The sequence below is a fragment of the Thunnus albacares genome, chromosome 13 (genome assembly GCF_914725855.1).
Source record: "Thunnus albacares chromosome 13, fThuAlb1.1, whole genome shotgun sequence".
NCBI lineage: Eukaryota > Metazoa > Chordata > Actinopteri > Scombriformes > Scombridae > Thunnus > Thunnus albacares.
Window position 1 is genome coordinate 98,778 of NC_058118.1, and position 23,446 is coordinate 122,223.

The 23,446-nt window shown below is 39.7% G+C and overlaps 1 protein-coding gene across 1 annotated transcript in view; it reads right to left on the reverse strand.

Moving 5' to 3' along the window:
• Positions 1–954: 954 nt before the first annotated feature.
• The window catches only part of sim2 (SIM bHLH transcription factor 2), a 94,844-nt gene continuing 72,352 nt past the window's right edge, over positions 955–23,446 (reverse strand). Inside the window, exons 8-11 of the mRNA XM_044371110.1 lie at positions 12,322–12,469; positions 4,944–5,097; positions 2,478–2,766; positions 955–2,250 (exon numbers count right to left, since the gene is read on the reverse strand). Coding sequence (XP_044227045.1) covers positions 1,514–2,250; positions 2,478–2,766; positions 4,944–5,097; positions 12,322–12,469 — 1,328 coding nt within the window. The 3' untranslated portion in view covers positions 955–1,513. The remainder of the gene's footprint in view (positions 2,251–2,477; positions 2,767–4,943; positions 5,098–12,321; positions 12,470–23,446) is intronic.

Below are 23,446 nucleotides of genomic sequence, written 5' to 3' on the forward strand. Positions count from 1 at the left end.
CGTCATGTACAGGGTATCAGGCTCATTGTGACCGTCTGCTCTGCCAAAGACCAGTGACGTTACTGCTTATGCAAAGATTTGATTGGCTTTATGGAAACAAGTTCTCTGTCTATGTATGTGGAGAACTAACTATATTCTGTCAAATTCATTCAAAAATAGGGGGCACCATCAAGAAACCAAAAAATATAAAATATAAATTGGTATCTGATTTTTTTTTTCTCAAAGGTGAACATAGTGATTTACATATATACTGTAGTAGACAAAAATGCTACTTAATTTTAGTTAGACTTGAATAAAATAATGTAAGACTGCATAGTAATTAGTATTATTTAAGTTGAAATTATTTTATTGTTAGAAGTTTTCATGACACCATTTCTGATATCCATATTTAACTCTTGTCCATTTAGACATGAACATAATTACTGATTAGTAAGTTATGAACTAAATATATAATATTGAATAAATATTATATTTAATGAAAAAAAGTATCCTGCCTGAATTGAATTTTTGTCTGTTGAATAAAATGGGAGTTTTCTCTCAAGAACTGTAGTATTGGAGGTTGTCTCTGCTCATGCTGTTGCTTACACCTTATCATATACACTACACTACACATTGACTGTATAGTCAATGGCCAGTACTCATTGCCATTGTTGGTTAGGCTGGTCAGGTTTAGGCATGAGGAATGAGATGTTTAGGGTTAGGGTAAAAATATCAGGATTAGAGCCAATCAGAGGCAGAGTAGGGGTGGGTTGCAGAATGTAGAAAAAAAAATAAGGCAGCTCAGCCGCTCTGATGCACTTCGTCTCTCAGGATTTGATGTTGTTGTGTGTCACATTGCAAGTTCCATAAAAGACAATGAAATCTGATTTGAGTGGCCAGAGCTTCCAGACTGAGACACATCTGTAGAAATCTGATTAGAATCGCATTTCAAACCACCTCCAAATCTGGCTTGGATCCAATTTGCAAAAAAATGCACTTCATTTGTTTTTTTTTTGCTGTCCAGACTTTCTAAAATCAATCTGAATACAGTCTGGATATGACAAAAAACAGATTTGGGTTGGAAGTCTGAACAAGGCCTAATACCTGCACACATTTTACTCAATATGAACACTTCAGATATTCACCACCAAGTTAGACAAGGTATTACAAATTAAAATGTTATATAAAAGCTATTTTTTAGTACAAAATTAGGTTCACATTATATGTAATGTTTAGGCTCTAGGTTTGGGTAGAATAATACAAAAAAAAAGTTTTGAAAAATTCTTGTGAAAGCTGCTCATTTTTCTGATTAGTATATCTAGATATGTATATAGTATATTCTACAGAGCATGTTCAGGCTGATCTTTCATATGATGGACAACATGGGAGAAAAAATGCTTGCAACTGTATCGACCTATTGAATGTCAAAATATCAAGAGTGCAAAAAGAATGTGTCTAAGAAAAATGACCCTGGCTGGAGTCTTGGAAGGAATCACAGTTATGACTTAAAAGTCTCTTGAGCCTCTGTTCTGGGTCACCTCTTATTTGTGATGATGACAGATGTGCCGATGTAATGTGGGATCTCTCTGTGGCTCTCAGGGGATGAGCTGGACCCAGGGCTTTGGTTGTTACAGCTGTAAGATGCTGTCTCTTTACCATAGTAACTGGAGTCTGTCATATGGGTCAGGGTGGTAAAAGGGGGGGCTTTAATAGAATTGTGTTTGCCCAAGACTTGATGAAAGTTCAAAGATATATATGGAGCTTGGGCTGGAAGTCCCACCCTAGCCCCCATACCTATCCACATTTTCCTGTCATTCTCAGCAGACCTGGGCTCCAGTTCCATAGCAGTTCCATGCTGCTGGTGGCCATCTGCAGGTTGTAGGTACTCTGCAGCTGGGTGGCTGTAGGGAGCCTCCATCATGTACAGCATTCTCCTCTGCTCCAAGACCATCTGTACAGGGAGAGGCTGACCCATGCCACACAGCGATCCACCCTGTTCACCTTTACCCTCTACCATGCCACTGAGCAAAGGGCAGGCCCTGTGGGGTACTTCATCACCTCTTGTACTGTTTTGGCTGTCCTGGCTTAAAGACTTCGTGCCCTTAGTGGCATGAGGACAGGGGTGTGGATAGACCTCAGACTCCTTGCTGTGAACAAGTGTGTAATGTTGGTTGGGTTCCTTCAGCCTGCTAGTAGAATGTGGGTTTGTACTGCTGGCGCAATCATGGTAGATCTCATCAGGGTACTTAGGGTCAGCTGTCAGCACAGGGCCTGATGGGGAAAACAATATCCAGAAACTGAAATTATATCAGAACTTCTGCTGAAAGACTCCTGAGGTAGAATCGAGAGCATAGAAGGGTGAGTGCTCAGAGAAGAACTTCTACAAGCTGCTTCTACAAGCTGTTTTCCATGTTGAGGGAATTTTACAAAAGGTGGAAGTTGTGGTAAACCCCTTAATGAGGGTTAATCATGGTAACTTAATCTTGGTTAGAGTGTACCTGTGTATTTGTTGAATGCTGGGGGGTTATCCTGGCTCACTGGACTGGCAAGGTTCCATCCAACTGGCCCTCTGCTGTGCAGGGAGCTGATGATCTGCTGAGCCAGTTGAGAGGAGGGCAATGAGCTGTGTGCCCGGCTCTGAGAATCCTGACGCCGGAAGTTGAAAGGGTAGTGGAGGGTCAAATTGTAGGTGGGGCTGCAGGACACCTGGCCTGCCTCAGGGCTTGTACTGGAGTTATGCTCCCAGGAGCAGGCAGAGAGGTCCGGCTGTAAGAGGCTACTTGCCTGCTGCTCTCCACAAATATGCACACAACAGAGAAGGATAGAGAAGGTTACTGACTGTTTCAAAATTACTCCTGTATTTCTCTGTTTGATATAATACTCTTGTATTTTGTGTGTTTGTTTCTTTCTTCTTCTTTCTGTCTTCATTATTCCGCCACTTCAGACCTAAATTTGACCCCTTAAACATGCTCAAAAACTCACCAAATTTGGCACGCACATCAGGTCTGGTGAAAAATTTGATAAAATGGAGCTCATTTTTGTAGGATACAGCAGAAAGGTCTACATACATACAGTACATCATATACAAACTTTATATGAGGTTTGGTGTTTAACTTAATTATAGGTCTTATATGTATAATTCAGTAGTGGGGATGACCTATGAGAAGGGAAAAAATGGAGTGAGGGTAACAGTTTAGTGAGCTGCACAGATTGACAGTTGAATGGTTTTTATAGCACAAAGTATGCAGCCGTTGAAACGCGGCAAAAAACGTACAGAAGACAGAAAAATAAGAATAAAGAGTTGCTGGATTTGGTTAACATGGAACATTATATTTAAGAGATATGGAACTTAAGTAGTATGGTGCTGTTTCAATAATGGCCACAAGATGGGGTCATTGGTGTCATGTTTTCATATGTCATGCACATTGACATGGAGAACATGTCTACGAAGTTTCATTTCATTAAAGACAACAGAAATTTAGAAATATCATGTTATAATATTAGAGTAGCACCCCCTGGGGGTAGAATTGTATGAAATTTTACACAATGGTGCTCTGTCAAGGTATGTACAAGATCCCCAAATTTGGTGTCAATCCAAATTAGCATGAAGAGTTATGGCTCGTTAAGTGTATCGGGCCACGCCTTCAAAAATTTGGTAATGAATTGCAGACAAATGATAAGTGATGTCCATCTAAATATCGTATGTACCAAGTTTGGTGAAGATTGGATGAAAAATGTGCCAAAAGAAGCAAAAAATGCATTCATGAAAAAATTCAAAATAGAAATGAAATAACTAGAAATGCAGCAATTTATTGCAGAAAATGCGTGTGAATGCTGAGAGCTAAAAGAAATCGCAAAGCATTGCTGAAAATACTAAAGACTTGTTCATGTCCCCATCTGTACAAACAGAACTTGATTACCATGGCATATTACATTTAAGAGATTTAGCAGTTAATAAGTAGTATGGTGGTGTTTTATTAATGACTACAAGGTGGGGCTATTAGTGCCATGATTCAGTATGTCATTCAGATTCTCATTGAAAAGTTGTGTATCAAGTTTCATTTTATTAAAGGCAACAGAGTTGCATAAATATCATGTTATAAAGTTACTTTAGTGCCCCTTTTGGATGAAATTTTATGAAATGTTACACACTTCTGTAATGTCACCTTCCGTACAACATTTCCAAATTTGGTTGCAATCCAATTCAGTATTGAGGAGTTATTGCCCATTAAGTGCATTAGGCCACGCCTTCAAAAGTTTGCTAACCAATTACAGACAAAGCGTAAGTGATATCCAAAAACAAATGAATTAGTTTTGTTTGGGGTCCTCTAAATATGGTATGTACCAAGATTGAAGATTAGAGGAAATATGTGCCAACAGAAGCAAAATGTGTTTATCAAAAAATCCAAAATGGTGGGAAAACTTTTTAGGAAATGGGCACCAACATCAGTCTAATCAGCATCATCCAAGGAATATCCTGACCAAATATTTTCTTGATAGGACTTACTGTTCATGAGTTATTAGCCAAAATGTAAAACATGTAATAACTGACCACTTGGTGGTGCTATTGGTACCATGTTTTAATATGTTAAGGATTTCCACATGGGACACCTGTATGTCAAATACAAATACAGTTTAGCACTTTTAGTTTTTGAGATATTAGCTTTCAAACATTCCTCCCATAGACTTTCCATTATAAATTTTAAAAAAATACATAAAATCACTGGAATATGATAGAGATGAAAAGTAATAGCATAAATGTCTTTAAAGAGCTGAACATTTTGATATTTGATTGTTTCTGTCATTCAAAGTATGGAGGAGTTGAAAGCTTGCAAAAAATGTATGGAAGAAGAAGAAGAAGATTTGGATAACAATAGTTATATATAGTTATATATACAAGTTTATTAGCATGAATGCTTGACAGCATTCACGCTAATACTAATTCAGCCAAGTAGAAGTCCTACTTGAGGATAAGGAGCTGCTCTGAGTTTGGTCTTCAGCTTGACTGCTTTGGTCCTCAGTTGTTTGCGGTGGTCCTGAGAGGAAGTAAGACTGACATCAGGCTTAGTGACTTGACTCTGGTCTTCTGATAACTGCAGCTCCTTGCACTCGATTTCACTGTGTGCAAACAGACAGACATACACTGTGTATCTCCATAATGGCAGTTGAGCTTGGGAATATTTTTTGACCTGTGGAAGGTCCGGGCACTGTAGATGGTGCTGTTTTCTGCCATTCCAGTTACTCACAGGTCACAAAAAGTGAGCAACATGTGTCTTTAGTGGTATGTAGACAATCTGGCATGCATGGGGTGGAATTATGGCTGGAGCTGAGCGAGAGAAGAAAAAAAATCTCTCTCAAAGGGCCGATGCACCTACAGTACTTAATCCAAAAAGCAGCATCCAGAAAAACAAAAATTAAAATTAATAACTACAAGCCTCTACCCTCATTGATAAGCTACAGAGAGTGGGGATGAAAGATAAACTGAGTAAAATAAACATAGCACAAAAAGTAAGGAAATTTGTGTTTGGTAGATTATTTCTTTGTTGTAACAATGCTTCTTGGCAATAAATCTTATACCGTTGGAAAGCTTGTTTATTTCCCTTTTAAATGGTGCCACATTTGTAAGGAACATGCATTTGTGGGATGAGCAGCAATATGTGAATTGCACCCATGAAAAATTTGCCAATGCCAAACAGCTTATTTTGCTATTGCTATTGACTCTTGTTTTGAGCTTCTGGTACCCCCGGCACTGCTATGACTGCCCTTCACCGCCAGGCCCGTTTGCGCTGGTGGCAGCAACACTGGAACATGAACTGAACATGTGGAGGAACGTTATGTTCAGTGATGAGTCCAGATTCTGCCTATGGCAGTTGGATCATAGGGTCAAAGTGTGGAGAAAATGCAGAGAATGCTATGCTGATTGCTGCACTGAGTAATATCTTTTGGTGGAGGCAGTGTGATGGTGTGGGGCGGCATCTCCCTCACTAGAAAAATAAAGCTTGTCATCATTGGAGGCAATCTCAATGCAGAGAGATATCAAGATGAGATTCTGCAACCAGTGGCAATCCCATATCTCCACAGTCTGGGACCGAACTCTATCCTCCAAGATGACAATGCTTGCCCCCACAGAGTGGGTTTTATCAGAGACTACCTCCAGAATTTGAGAGTGGAGAGGATGGAATGGCCTGCCAGCAGTCCTGACCTCAACCCCATTGAACACTTGTGGGATCAGCTTGGGCGTGCTGTTCGTGCCAGAGAGACCAACACAACCATGTTGGCTGACTTGCGACAAATGCTGGTTGAAGAATGGGATGCCATCCCACAGCAGTGTGTGACCAGGCTGGTGACCAGCATGAGGAGGAGGTACCAGGCTGTTGTGGCTGTGTATGGTTCTTCCCCATGCTATTGAGGCTCCTGTTTGTTAAATGAATAAATTGTTAAATTGCCAATATGTCTTGTTTCGTCAAACTTCAATCATCCAAGCCACCAAACACCAAACAAGAGTCAATGGCAGAATTAAATAAGCTGTTTGGTATTTGCAGAGATTTGGCAAATTTTTCATGGGCGCAAACCTTGACCACTTGAAAATTGAAAATTGATGAGCGCCACAAATGTTCATAATTCACTCATACATGCCTCTTAAGAACAAATCTGTTCATATAAATGGTTCTTGCATGAGTCCCATTGACTCAGGCCATTTATTGGACTCTACTGTCTGATGTGCTGATGTGCTACGGTAAGCGTATTGTATCATTTCCAGTTGCCGACTGTGTCTACTGATAGCGTTGTTGCTGCTCTCAACTCAGTTGATTTTCCTATATATATCACATTACTGTGGATTAATACCTGCTGTTTATTTAAACTTTCACTAGTTTTACACAAGCACTCAGCGTTTTTCTCTTAGCGACTTTTCTCGATAATCGCACAAGTTGTTAGTTACTTTAGCTCTGCAGCTAGCATTAGCAGCTAACTTAAACTAAACAGTTAGCGATGGCTTCTCTCTCTCCCTCTCGTTCTCCTGCTCTCTCTTGCTCGGTGTGTCAAATGTTTAGTTATTCCTCTGCCTCCTTTAGTGATAGTGGTACATGTAATAAGTGTAGTTTATTTGCAGTACTGGAGGCAAGGCTTAGTGAATTGGAAGCGCGGCTCCGCACCATGGAAAAACAATCAGCAGCTAATGTAGGTAGCCAGCCCCCAGTATCCGGTGCGGGCCAACCTAGCGTAGCTCCCACTCCCCCGGTAACTCCCGAGCAGCCGGGAAGCCAGGGTGGCTGGGTGACTGTCCGAAGGAAGCATAGCCCTAAGCAGAAGCCCACGGTTCACCACCAACCAGTTCATGTTTCTAACAGGTTCTCCCCATTCAGTGACACACTCGCTGAGAAACAAACTCTGATTATTGGCAGCTCCATAGTCAGAAACGTGAAGTTAGCGACACTAGCAGCCATAGTTAAATGTATTCCTGGGGCCAGAGCGGGCAACATTGAGTCAAATTTAAAACTGCTGGCCAATCGGAGGTCACCAAAATTAATGTTGAGTCGGTGTGTACATTTGCAAAAACAATGTCGGACTCCATAATTTTCTCTGGACCGCTGCCTAATCTGACCAGTGATGACATGTATAGCCGCATGTCACAATTCAACCGCTGGTTGTCGAGGTGGTGTCCAGCAAACGATGTGGGCTTCATAGATAATTGGCAGACTTTCTGGGGAAGACCTGGTCTAATTAGAAGAGACGGCATACATCTCACTTTGGATGGAGCTGCTCTCATATCTAGAAATATGGCTGAGTTTATCCATAGACCAAAACCATGACAACCCAGAGTTGAGACCAGGAAGCAGATCTGCAGTCCTACACGCTTCTCTGCGCTTCCATTAAAGCAGTTACCCACCCAAAACTACATAGAGACTGTGTCTGTCCCCCGACCACTTAAATCAATTAAATCCAAAGTAAACAAAAGAAGAGTCATTCATAAAAATCTAGTAAAAATTAAAACCACTACTGCAATAGTACAACAAAATAAGATAATTAAATGTGGACTCTTGAACATTAGATCTCTATCATCTAAAGCTGTATTAGTAAACAATTTAATTTCAGATCATCATATTGATATATTTTGTCTTACTGAAACCTGGCTGTGTCATGAAGAATATGTCAGCCTAAATGAATCCACTCCCCCCAGTCATTAATACTCATATTCCTCGACACACGGCCAAGGAGAAGGAGTTGCAGCCATTTTCAACTCAAGCCCAACTCAAGCCTAATCATCAACCCTAGACCTAAATTTAATCATAACTCATTCAAAAGTCTTGTTCTTAGTCTCTCTCAGCCAACCTGGAAAACTTTACAGCCAGTTCTATTTGTTATAGTGTACCGTCCTCCTGGCCCGTACTCTGAATTCCTATCTGAATTTTCAGAGTTTTTGTCATATTTAGTCCTTAGTACAGATAAAGTAATTATAGTAGGTGATTTTAATATTCACGTGGACGTTGATAATGATAGTCTCAGCACTGCATTTATCTCATTATTAGACTCAACTGGCTTCTCTCAGTGTGTAAATAATCCCACTCACTGTTTTAACCACACCCTAGACCTTGTTCTGACTTATGGGATTGAAATTGAACATTTAATAATTTTTCCACAAAATCCTATTCTATCAGATCATTTTTTAATAACTTTTGAATTCCTATTACTGGATTACACACCATTAGACAAAAATGTCCTCACTAGATGTCTATCTGATAGTGTTGTAGATACATTTAAGGGAGCAATTCCATCAGTACTGAATTCAGTGCCATGTCTCAATACTACAGAGGACTCTTATGTTAACTTTAGTCCCTCCCAAATGGATAGTCTTGTTGATAGTGCTGCAGGCTCATTAAGAAAAACACTTGACTCCATCGCCCCCTTAAAAAAGAAGATAATAAAACATAAGAGGTTAGCTCCATGGTATAACTCCCAAACCCGCAAATTAAAGCAAACATTGCGAAAATTGGAAAGGATTTGGCGTTCCACCAAAGTAGAAGAATCTCGCTTAGTCTGGCAAGATAGTCTTAAAACATATAGGAAGGCCCTCTGTAATGCCAGAGCCGCCTATTACTCAGCATTAACAGAAGAGAATAAAAACAGCCCTAGGTTCCTTTTCAGCAGTTTGGCCAAGCTGACAAAGAGTCATAACTCTATTGATCAATGTATTCCTATAGCTCTCAGTAGTAATGACTTTATGAGCTTCTTTAATGATAAAATTCTAACTATTAGAGACAAAATTAACCACCTCCTGCCCTCAACAGGCACCGTTCTCTCCCCAAACACAGGAACCTTAGAAACAGCTGTAAATCCTGACATATATTTGGACTGTTTTTCTCCAGTCGACTTTCCTAAACTAACTTCAATGATTTGTTCAGCTAAACCATCAACCTGTCTCTTAGACCCCATCCCAACTAGGTTGCTTAAGGAAGCCTTACCCTTAGTTAGCACTTCTTTACTAGATATGATCAATCTGTCTTTTAGTAACAGGCTATGTACCACAGTCCTTTAAAGTAGCCGTAATTGAACCTCTTCTTAAGAAGCCTACTCTTGATTCAGGTGTTTTAGCCAATTATAGACCTATATCTAACCTTCCATTTCTCTCTAAGATCCTTGAGAAAGCAGTCTCTAATCAGTTATGTGACTTTCTACATAACAATGGTTTATTTGAGGATTTTCAGTCAGGATTTAGAGTGCATCATAGCACAGAGACAGCACTGGTGAAAGTCACAAATGACCTCCTAACTGCCTCGGACAAAGGATTTGTCTCCATACTTGTCCTGTTAGATCTTAGTGCTGCATTCCACACAATCGACCATCAAATCCTTTTGCAGAGACTGGAACATTTAATTGGCATTAAAGGAACTGCATTAAGCTGGTTTAGGTCCTATTTATCAGACCGATTTCAGTTTGTACATGTTAATGATGAATCCTCCGTGAAGGCAAGGGTTAGACACGGAGTTCCACAAGGTTCTGTACTTGGACCAATTCTATTCACCTTGTATATGCTTCCTTTAGGTAATATTATTGGGAAACACTCCATAAGTTTTCATTGTTATGCAGATGACACCCAATTATATTTATCAATGAAGCCAGATGAAACCAATCAGTTAAACAAACTCCAAGCATGCCTTAAGGACATAAAGACCTGGATGACCTGCAATTTTCTACTACTAAATTCAGATAAAACTGAAGTTATTGTGCTTGGCCCTAAACACCTTAGAAACACATTATCTAATGATATAGCTACTCTGGATGGCATTACCCTGGCCTCCAGCACCACTGTAAGGAATCTGGGAGTTATCTTTGATCAGGATTTGTCCTTTAACTCCCACATAAATCAAATCTCAAGGACTGCCTTTTTTCACTTACGTAATATCGCAAAAATCAGGCACATCCTGTCCCTAAAAGATGCAGAAAAACTAGTTCACGCATTTGTTACTTCTAGGCTGGATTATTGCAATTCCTTATTATCAGGCTGCCCTAACAAGTCTCTAAAGACTCTCCAGCTGGTCCAGAATGCAGCTGCACGTGTATTGACTAAAACTAGAAAAAGAGCTCACATTTCTCCCATTTTAGCTTTGCTACATTGGCTTCCTGTAAAATCTAGAATAGAATTTAAAATCCTTCTCCTAACTTACAAAGCCCTTAATGGTCAGGCACCATCAGAGCTCATAATACCGTATTATCCCACTAGAACACTGCGCTCCCAGAATGCAGGCTTATTGGTGGTTCCTACAGTCTTTAAAAGTAGAATGGGAGGCAGAGTCTTCAGCTATCAGGCTCCTCTTCTATGGAACCATCTACCAGATTCGGTCCGGGGTGCAGATACCCTCTCTATGTTTAGAGAGATAACTTCAGCCCTTAGTTATGCTGCTATAGGCCTAGACTGCTGGGGGACTTCCCATGATGCACTGAGCTCCTCTCTCCTCATGTAACATCAATGCATGTCAATAACTTTGCTTCTTCCCTGAAGTTTTTTGTGCTTTCTCATCTCACAGGAAACCCTGGGTTCTGGGCTGAGCCCTCGCGGTCCTTCACAGTCCTGATGGCATCCTTCCCTGGCTATTGATGCTTATACTTATTGTTATTGTTATGATTGTTGTTCTTCTGTCCCCCGTCCCCCTTTCCCTCTCTCTTTCTCTCTCTCAACCCAACCGGTCAAAGCAGATGGCCGCCCACCAAGAGCCGGGTTCTGCTTGAGGTTTCTACCTGTTAAAGGGGAGTCTTTCCTTACCGCTGTCGCCAAGTGGGGGAATTGTTGGGTCTCTGTAAATTAAAGAGTGCGGTCTTGACCTGCTCTATGTGAAAAGTGCCTTGAGATGACTTTTGTTGTGATATGGCGCTATATAAATAAAAATTGATTGATTGATTGATTGATTGATTATTACAAATAATATAGAGTAGCAGATTGACCCACTGATTTCCCAACATGCAACAATAAAAACAACCAATTCCGTGTTTCTGGGTTTTTTAATGCACTTGTAGGACACTGTTAAACATACAATATATGTCATTGGCATATTGGTCATTATGTTTATGATTACTCATGTTTATTCAAATTAAGAATATTAATAAACTAATAATATTAAGATATTTTAGTTGGGACAGACAGACAGACATGCCACTAGAGGGCTGCCACTAGTGTGGCGAACAATTCTGGCATGTGAGTCATTTTGATTGGGGTGGCAAGTCACTTTGGTTGGAGGAAGTTCTGAGCCGTGAGATGGTTTGATTGGGAGGAAGGTCACTGAATTCATTGTTTTTATTGTTGCATACTGGGAAATCTTGCGAAGAGTCAACTCTCTATAATATCATTCATAATAAATGGCCTGAGTCTTTATGTTTTGGACATATAATATTAACATTTTAGTTTGTCAGAATGTGGATTTTCTGACACCATATGCCACTGAACCCTGTGCCACTATGCTGGATATTTTTTGGGCAAAAAGGAGATTATCAGATACAGTAATCTGTTTTTCCATGTTTATCTGCAACACAAAGTATAATATTTTATTTATACAGTTAATCTTTCTCTAGAGTACAGTCACCTATGGGTGAAGTTACAGGCTTGTTATTCATTTTCATTTTTGTTTTTCTGGATGCTGCCTTTTGGATTTAGTACTATAAGTGCGTTGGCATGCCACATTACCTACATACCACTAAAGACACATAAAGGTCAGTTTTTGTGTCTTGTGGGTCACTGGGAGGGCAGAAAACAACACAACTACTGTCCTCAGATCTGTCACAGGTAGAAAAAGTACTGGTTTAACTGTTGGGTTTTACATGGAGAATTACAGAAAGAGGGTGCTTACTCACGTGAGGACGTAGTTCACACTGACAATACAGTGAGGTCTGGAGGAGCGGCTGTTGTGGACAATGGTGGCGTAGCTCTGCACCCACACCCAACCTCCATGTTTTGACAACATGCGGTAGTACTTAGTGGTGACCTGCCCCTTCACCAGTACTATAGGGAACACAACAATCAGGATCAAAGAAAGAAAAATAGTAAAATCTGGCATCAGCTCTTCAGAGAAACACAGGAAGGGCCTTGTTTTTATAACCAATATTGTGGATCAGTCATTGAAATAGTTGAAGTATCTAAACTGACGGTAACCTTAATAGACAACAATGCAATGCATCCACAAGATTCATTGTGCTTTAAATATGAAACACTGCAGTCATTGACATTTGCCATGATAACAGCACCATCTTGGTAATTTTTACATCTTTCTCCTCCATTAATCATCTCCACCGGGAAAAATTTATGGTCATATCCTTTCCATGAGCCGTTGTCTTCATTTCATCTCAAAACAGTTGACCTATATGCTAAAGGGGACATATTATGGACATCTCCGTGTTCATATTTTTATTTGTGCATCTACTAGAAAATGTTTACATGCTTTAATGTTCAAAAACACATAGTTTCTCTCATACTGTCCATTGTTGCAGCACCTATTTCCCTCACCCTCACTCAGTTTTAGCAACCATCTTAATAAGACCTCCCTCCCACTCTACTTGATTGGACAGTTTAGACAGACCTCCAAACATCTCCAAACACCAAGAGAGGTGTTTTGGATCTTCTGCCTGAAGAAAACACTGTGACCAAGTTTAGCTGCACGTCTTCCTTGAGCACCACAACAACTGCTTATACACAAAAAACTTCACAATCATACATGTTTCAGCGGAAATGGGTAACGCTTTAGATTACAGCCCACAACATTACTCCGTAGTTACAGTGTAATCTTTTGTGCTAACGGTGTACCAGTACAGTACGTACCAATACATATATGTAGGCAGGGACAGGAGAACAGGATGTGAAGTTATGGAAAAGGGGGGGAACAATTTAGGAACTTATAAGGAACTTATGCTCTAGTTATTTTTAAATACTGGGTACCTATTTTATTATTACAGAGTATCTACAACCTACTGAGCAATAATCTGGAAGTTTGGGAGGAATTTAGAGAGAATTAATACTGTAGTTATTTTTTAACTATGGGGTACCTGTTTTATTATTACAGGGTACAATATGACCATAAAACTAAACAAAAGTCTGGACGTTTCAAGGAAGATGTGATGACTTCAGCAACACATAATAAATCTGATGTGATTTTATGTCAAACTGACTTCCGTAAAGACAATAATAATGCAAGGGTACAAAGTTACTTTTTATTACAGTTCTGACTTATAACCTTTCATATCAGCGTCATCAAAGTTGAATGGGTATGCTTCATTCATATCAGATCATAGCAGGGGGCAACAGAGTGTTTCTATAAAGAAATGGAAAAGACTCTCCACTCGACCACCCTTCAGGTGTACGCCAGTGGGATGTTTTTTGCTAATCTACTTTAAAGCAAACATACTATGGGTAATAATCTGAATATATTTATTGGCACAGAGCTGTCTGGTTTGTCGCTCATGTCAAATGTAGCATTAACTGAACAAAAGAAAGATGCTGTTGGGAGTGTTAGCTTGATAATCATTTGTTAGCTACCGGACATTCACATCCAAGCTAACGCTGTGCGCCAAGCTGAAAGAGCAAAGCAGTACTGTGCAGATTTTACAAGCTAATATTAATGATTGCTCTAATAGTAATATAATTAAATTCAATGTAATGCGGTATAACACTTGTGGGTTTGTGTTTTACAGAAGCTGAAACATGTTCAGGTGATTTTATTCACATAGCAACCTACACCAAGCTAATCTGCTGCTGCACTGGCTAAATTTTCAGCACATCCTCATTGGAGCTTATATTAACTTATGATGACTTTGCAAGCAACTAGCAATTACTCATGTAGCCCATTAATATTGCATTTATTCACATCTAGAAGGCAAACCATGATTACTTTGCAGTTGTGTGGCCAACAGTTTGATTCTTATGACTTCTCATTAAGTGGGAGACATCATAACTGTCAGAAATCCAGATATCTCACACCATAAATTATGGTCAAGAGACTGTCATTACAGTTTTTCTCTATAGGGTCAACATATGGCCACTGTCCATGCACCAGCTTCTTTCCTCTTGTCTCAACCTCAACCCTGTCATCTTCATAAGGAGGATGATAAGAAGGAAGATGAAAAAGAAGAATAAAATGAAGAAGCAATGCAATGAAGAAGCAATGCAAGAAACACAAAGAAATAAAGAATTTAATGCTATTTGCTAAAAACCTTTCCTAAAAGGTTTCTAATTTATTTTAAATAAGAAGCATGTTAAATAAAGGTTTTAAGTTAAGGATGTAAGATTTTGGTTTTAATATGATAGCAGACATACAATGTACACTTAGGTTACAGCCAGCATACCCCGTACTTACCCTGTAACTACATGTAACAAGGGGGGAACTAACCATGCTTTAGATTACAGCCCGCATACCCTGTAGTTACCCTGTAACTACATGTAGCAAGGGAGGAACTAACAGTGCTTTAGATTACAGCCCACATACCCTGTAGTTACCCTGTAACTACATATAACAAGGGGGGAACTAACAGTGCTTTAGATGAAAGTCCACATACCCTGTAATTACCCTGTAACTACATGTAACAAGGGGGGAACAACCAACATAGCTATAACTACAGAAGACAATGTGAGAACAGTTTATTTAAATTTTGCTTGCCTCAAAACATGGAAGAACAAACTAATTTAACTACACAATTTGCAAACACAAGAGCATAAAAACCATATATATGATTCATACCTCATGTTTTATCTTTAGCTATATTTATATTAGCTATAGCTATATATTTATTTCCTGGGATGAAAGGAGACCGTGCAGAGCTGAAAAAGGGGTAAGCCTGCACCTTGAGGAGCCGAAATGCCATGAACGAGTGTCCAGTAATGAAGTTTGCTGGAGAGGTGAATGACAGCTGAGACAGTCCTTAGAGGCCGACAGCATCCATGACAATACACTGTCCTCTGGACCTTTGTTCTGAAGTAAATGCACAGATGAACATCTTAGTTATTTAAGTACCCCAAAATGAAAAAGGAACACTGTAGTTTGCCTGTTTGTTGGTAATAAGGTCATTTTGAAATAAAATCATATTAGATTTATTAAGTGCTGCAGAATCCCATCTTTTCCCTGAAACATCCAAATTTTTGCTCAGTTTTATGATCACACTATACCCTGTAATAACAGAATAGGTACCTAGTAGTTGTACAGTAATTACAGTATTAATTCTCTCTAACGTCTTCTCGAATTTCTAGATTATCGCTCAGTATGTTGTACATACTCAGTAATAATAAAATAGGTATCCTGTAGTTTAAAGTAACTACAGTATAAGTTCTTTATAAGTGCCTAAATTGTTGCCCCCTTATTTCATAACTTCACATCTTGTTCCCCTGTACCAATACATATATGTATTGGTACGTACTGTATTGGTACACCGTTAGTACAAAAGATTACACTGTAACTGGAATAATTATGCTGTATGTTACGGACTATAATCTAAAGTGTTACTTGGGAATCTGAGCCATGATATGTGAGAAATGAACAATATTGGCAATCAAGATCACATGTTTCTCTTATGTTTTCTTCAGGTAAATATTGCTATTTATATCTCTACATCATCTAATGTTGTGTTATTATTCATGCGTCGGCTTAATTGTAAGCATAAACTTTTTTTTTGTTTTACATTTCTTCTTACAAGCAAGTTTGTTAGAAATTACCTACAGAGCCCAGTGAAGTAGAGAGCATTTATTACGAGGAGATACCAGAGGTAACATGTTAGCAGTTATATTGCCATTCCCAAAATACAGGATGTAATGCAGGCATGTGAGGTGACTATCTTGATACTGGGGTGGAAAGCATAATATGTTACAGTAAAAGACGCAAACCATTTCTAGAATATCTCTGCTAAAAAAGCACTAAACATACAAAAGTAATGAAACTACTAGTATCACAAGTACTGTGGTCACTATGTAAATCCCCATGTTATTCTGAATGTACACAATGGAGTACATTATTGACACTTATCATACTGAGGCAGAAATTTTCAAGACTAACTTGGCCAGCATGGAATAGACTTAAGTTTGTAGTATATCAACATTAGAGTTTCTGAGAGTGAATTGTTTGCATCCTGTGAGGATTACACTGTGTCCATGTTTCACAGAGTAACTTGAAATTTATGTTTTACTTGTCAAAGCCTCATATTATGTGTACACACCCTTTCAAAACACAGAACATAACATTGATATTTTGACACTGATCTATTTTTCATATCATCTGTTTAAACAGTGTAATTAAATAAAACCACTGTGAAAGAAAACAATATTTTCCACTAATACCACAGGACCCCTACTACTTAACTTACTACTACGTTTTAAAATTACACAGTACCGCAAATGCTTTAAAAATAAAGGAGCATTATTCAAAGCAAATTAAATGGAAGAAGGTTAAGAAGGTTTTTGTCATCCTGATGTGTCTCATATGGAGAAACAGACTTTTCTAATGTTGCCATCGCTTGACTGAAACACAACACACGTCCAGCGATGACCTCCTCCTCTGATGGTCTTGCATACTATGAGGAGAATCTGGTGGGTCCAGGAACATCTCATCAAACACGAGTGTCATCAGGTCACTCAGATCAACTGTAAAACATGGCACAATCAGTGTTACAATATAGTCTCATGTTTTATTATGTACAATTGCAGGTGAATAGTTTTGAGTGAAGGAGAAGCATCTATTTAACAAACTGTGTAGTGATCACAGGACTAATATTACTTTACAGCATGACTAGAAGAAACCAAAATCAATCCAATCAAGTTACAAAGAAAGTGGCCTGCTCACTATAATTGTGTAATTCTTGAATTAAACTTTCATAGCACACTTTGCATTAATTTCTAGATGATCTGGCCATAGTTACTGACATTTAATTTTTAATTTTTAAAATTATTATTATTTTTTAAATTCACCACTCCGAGTTTTCATGTAGCCTGATAAATGTGATAAATGTATTGTGACATTTGGAAAGTAAAAAAAAACATGTTTATTTGGGTATTTTTTAGTTGTTGCTGTAGTTGTATTTATTGGAATTCATCTTTTCGATTATGATGTGTGTTATTTTGATAACTGAAAATACTTCTCCATAATTTTATTACATTGCTATAGTCACCGCTTCTTTAACTATTCCCAGTAATTGCATCTACCATGTTTTTTATGGGGAATTACACTTTGGAAGGCCTCAGTAGTGAAGTCTCACCTGAGCCTGGAATGACATTACAGAAGAGGTTCATACGATGACAATTCTACCACATTTACCAAATTTTAGATAGCATGCCGGCGTTCTGGAATCAGAGGCGAGACATGAAACTGTGTCAATGTTTAGTGTGTGTATTCCCGCCATTTAGGCTGTCCCTTTTACACATGGGGATCCAATGTGACTACCTCCAATGTGACTACCTCCACTGCCAGCTTAATGGCGGAACAACCCCCCCCCCTTCAGTGTTGCCAACTACTTTCAATGGAAAGTAGTAAAGCCTGCTTGAAGAGTCGCTAAATGTTGCTAGATGACATCATGCACTAATTAACATATTTGTGATGTGATGAAGTGTCAGATGATGTCAGCCCTTTCCAGTTGCTTCTCTCCTACTCTCTGTGCTTTCATATATTGTATTTTAATACAGCTGAATTCCCAACAAAGCTGTTCTCAGTTACATATTTTTATGTGTCTGTTGTCAGAAGGTTGTCAGACAATGGGACGAATATGAAATAATATACAGAATAGTATACAGTATACTATTACTCAGGATACTCAGGATAAAACCATACAAACAAACTATGTGCATATTTACAAAAAACTATGTGCATATTTTCAAAAGAACAAATGTATGTGCATATTGATTAACATACTGATTGAAATTGTCACAAAATGGAGTTAAACTATGCATAGATACTATAATATAATATGACAATTTAACAGAACGGAGCTAATGAACTATACATTTATATGTGATTATTGGCCAGACGTGAGTGTCACAAATATGTACATAGCAAATTAAAAAGATACAAAAAGATTTTCAACAACTATTTAGTGGCTTAACAGACAAATAACAGTATGTAAAGACCAGATGGTGTACTGCCAATCAGGATAAGAGCCATACACATGAACTATGTCCATATTTACAAAAGAACAACAGTATGTGTATATTGATTAATGGATTAAAGTCAAACTGTGTGCAAATAACGTGCAAATACTATTATAATTTAGCAGAACTGAGTTAATGAAGTATAGGGCCTACATTTATATGTGGTAATTTGTCAGACAAATATATACATAGCAAGCTGAAAAGATACAAAAGGATGGACATTTACTCTTACTCTAACTGTTGAGCTAATCTAATCTCTACACCAACCTTAAGAAACAGAGGGTAGCGTACATTTTTGTGGTACTTTTATTTTATCTGTTAAAAGCCTACTTCACGACACCAAAGCAAATTCATTGTATGTAGAAAAAAACTATTAAAAAATAATGTAAACCTGTTGTGATTCTGATCTGATTTCAGATTACTCCATGAGGGTGCTGAGAAAAAATTAATCATCATCCACAAGATCTATACCCTCAGAGTTCTCCCCCTGTGGGGCAATGTTTGGTGCAGAGGATGAGCTAGAACCAGCTGCGAAACATGACTTAAATGAATAGGCAGCTGAAGTGCAAAAGAGCTGCAGCACCTTATCTTGCAGTTTGTGCTCATAGCATGCATCTCCAGCCAGCCTAAAATCATATGTAATATATAGAATAGAGCTGAAGGTATGAAGGAACACACAGACGGGTGACAAATTTTTCCTTTAATTTGTCACTTGTCTGTACGATTCCTGAGTGTGTTTTTAATGACACCCATTTGACTGAACAGTCTCTCCTCCTCAACATTTGAGTGTGGGAGAAAGAGGACAACAACTGCAGCAGAGGCCAAGTTTTCATGTGGGTTTATGCCTGCTGCATCCCTGTGTTTCTTCACCTCAGCCCAGAATGCCATGGTGTTTGTTGTTTCTTCCCATATCTGAAGGTGAAACAACCTCCCCGCATGTATCCTCAAACCTCTGCAGATGATCCAGAACGCAGTGGCGCATCTGGTCTTCAACCAGCCCAAAACAGCAAATGTCACCTCGCTATTGATATCCCTCCACTAGCTTCCAGTTGCTGCCCACATCAAATTCAAAACCCTGACACTTGCTTACAAAACAGCAACTAAAACAACTCCTGCCTACCTGAACTTCCTCATCGAGGTCTACAAATGAAAGGCACCTGGTACCACCACCACAACAGGGCCCTAAGTGGCTAGCTAGACTCTTCTCTTCTGTAGTTCCCCGGTGGTGGAACTCGTTACCAAACTCTGTTTGATCTGCAGAGTCCCTCTCAATCTTTAAGAATAGACTAAAGACCCGGCTCTTTCGCGAACACCTCTGCTTTTGATGGACTAGGTAGAGAAAACACAAAAAGACAAAAAAAAAAAAAAACCTTGCTTCTATGTAATCTTTGCACTCTATGCATTGCCTTGGTGCACTGCCTGTTGGCATCTATGTCCTATCGGACTCAAACTTAACACATCTCCTTCGCACACAATCCTCCTCAGGACAGAGGTTCAGCTGTACTGTGTTGGACTAAAATGTATGACCATGGAATGGCTTGGGAGAGATGTGTCCGTCTGTTGACTCTTTGAGCTTGTCAACTTTTGCCATTGGGATGATGACTCTGCTGCAGACAGGCTTTATAAGCAAGCAGCTCGAGCAGATCTGTCTGTTCCCCCTCAAAAGCCATTTTAGCAGTCTGCACCTCACTATATGTGTTATTATCGATTTTTAAAAAGTGAGGTACAGGAGGTCCTGTGGGTCACTGTACATGGGATGTAGAACATCTGCAATGTAGCAGTGTTAACTTGCCATGGTGAAGCTGAAATGCAATTTTAATTCCTCTAACTGATCCAGGATTCTGAACACAGCAGGCTCTATGGAAAGCGTGTGGCACAGACCTTAGTTATCAGTAAGGGCTTCTCTCCAGTTTATAGTCTCATAGACAGCCTTGTATGCCTCTCTGTGCTTTGGTGAAATAGAGAACCAATTATAGGTTTCTCTAGCAAGGAATTCCACACTACATGGAAATGTAGTTTTGGAGGCATAGCTTACAGCTTACTGTAGTGAGTGACACACACAGTGGATGAGGACCAGATGTTTTAAGTCACACTCCTCCCTCTGAATTTGTTGCCCACCATTGTATACCCCTGTCGTCACAGATGCATTATCTGTGCCAATGCCAAAGCAGGTTCTCCCTCTCGAGGCCACACTTCCCAACAAAAGCTAAAACTGCTCTGGTTATTGATCTAGCATCCCCTCCCTCCAGCTCAAGAATACCTAGGTAAAGGGCTGCCACATTTCCCTTGTCCTCACTAAAATACTGTACTCTGAGACATTTACATTGGTGCTTTCAGCAAGGAGACAGTATTTGCTGTCACCAATATCAGCCACAACTCTTTTAAGAAAATATGGTGCCAACACAACATTGATCATATTGGTACACTTCATACAGTGCATCCAAACATTTTTGGCTACACTGGAATCCAGAAAAGCAGCCTCACCTGCCTGACCAATGTGGTCACATGAGAGAAATGGAGCAATGCTCTGCAATAGCATTGCCATTGTTGCCTATGCCTGTCTCAGAGAGTGTTTTTTGTAGAAAATGGCAATGTAGATTGCTTTGCTTGGTTATATGGCTTGGACTTTTCAGTGTGCTTCTGAGTTGACACAAGCCTCTTAATGTCAGATAACATGGCACAGAAGCCTATCTTGCAGTAAAGACAGGAAGCCCTTGTGTTATTGCCCACATAGGGATTCAGCCATCCCTTGAATTCAGGGATTAACTCCCATTCTTTTCTATACTTTTGGGTGTATATTTCAGAGTGTGACATGTTAGCTATTTTTATTGAATGTGTGTGGAATGTCCATGGCTAAGTGTATTTGTATTTATGTTTGTATTATGTGTACATAAGTTAAATAAAGTTTAAAGCTTATTATCATGTGTTTGAATAAAGTACAATGTACAGACTTGTCTAAATAAATGATCTGAATTCAGAGAGTTCAGAAATGGAAATGAACTGAATTCTTTTGTGGTACTGAGTGATAAGACAGTGGTAATGGTCAAAATGATCAAATTGGATTGTTTAAATTAAAACAAAGGAGACGCAAAAAATGCAGATTAGTGATTGGTCCTTGGCAACACTGTTTGCACATGCACAGGTCATTCACATCTATGTCAGCAGCTGTGCAGACTGAATGTGCTGCTCTGCCTCTCTGTTACTCACTGAACAGAGTAGACGCAGAGAGAGGTATGCCTCTTGCTCGCGGGGAAGTACTATGTTCTATGGAAAGTAGCTAAGGTTTGTCCAAAAAGTTGCCAGTTTGTCACTAGGTGCTTTTTTGAAAAAAAGTCATTAACTTCTTACTTACTTACTTGGGCCCTTTGCTCCTCCAAGGAGCATAGGCCATCAACGAACGACCTCCATTTCACTCGATTACTAGTGATTCCCTCTAGATCTCCCCAGTTGAGCCCACTTCTAGTTATTTCCGCCTGGGCATCTCTCCCCCAGCTATTCCTGGGTCGACCTCTTTTTCTTGTTCCCTGTGGGTTCCATTTCAAGGCTTGTCGGGTGATGTTTGTGGCAGGTTTCCCGAGGGTATGCCCAATCCAACTTTCTCCTCAGAATTTGTAAGGTAATGGGATCCTGGCCTGCTCTCCTCAACAGATCCACATTTCTTACTTTGTCTCTCCACCAGATTTTGAATATACTTCTTAGGCAGGTGTTAATGAATGTCTGTAGTCTGTCTGTTGTTTGTTTGGTTGTCCTCCATGTTTCAGATCCATACAGCAACACCTGCTTGATGTAGGTGTTAAAGATTCTCAGGTTGGTGTTTGTTGAGATGTTTTTTGAGCTCCAGATCTTTCTGAGCATGTTAAACACCACCCTTGCCTTATTGATCCGGCTTTTTTTTTTTATCAGCCTCTGTCCCTCCGGTGATGTCCACAACACCGCCCAAGTATGTGAACGCCTCCACCTCTTCCAGGCTATTGTTGCTGGATTTGGAATGGATCTTCATGATCTGTGTCTTAGCTGTATTGGGTGTCAGTCCAAGATTTGATGCGGCTTGTACAAGTCTGTCTGTCTTTTCTTGTCATCTGCAAAATCAAGGTCATCCAGCTGTTCCCACAGTGTCCACTGGATCCCATTTTTCCTCCTTTCCGTAGCTTCCATTCATTATCCAGTCAATTGCCAGGAGGAACAGGAATGGAGAGAGGAGACATCCCCGTTTTACACCTGTCCTGACCTTGAAGCTCTGGGGGAGTTGGCCTGCATGGCTGACTTTGCATGATGTTCCTTCATAAACTTCCGGCGGCGCTGCTCTGCTGGTGACCCGGACTTGTGCTGTTGCTGCTGTTTTTATGTCTTTTTAAGTGGTTTTAATTGCATGATCGTCTTATTTTTACTGGTCTGTGTCGTGTGACTGCAACAAGTTCATGTTGGACTGATCACCATGGCGACTTTTGCACATAGATTACTCTTGGCACTGACTATTTGGGAACTGTTGGCGACTTATCAAACAGCTCAGACACGCGAGGAGACAAAGCCGTCAGTGTGTTACTCCAAACACGCACTGATTTTCCTCCGTCCTATGGGAGCGATTCCACCATCTGAAACACAACCGACCAGATGCAGACAACGGCAGAGAGGCAGAAGAAGGCGGAATATGGCAGCGTCTTCGGAGAAGAGGGAACAGACCCCCACTGCCCAGCCTGTTACTCAGCAACGTCAGATCGCTGAGGAGCAAAATGGAGGAGCTCCATGTGAACAGCAAAGTCTGCTTTGAGTACAGGGAATCGAGCGTGATGGTGTTCACAGAAATGTGGCTCCATCAAGACATTCCAGAGTCCCTCATTCAGCTGGAGGAGTTCTCTCTCATCCGAG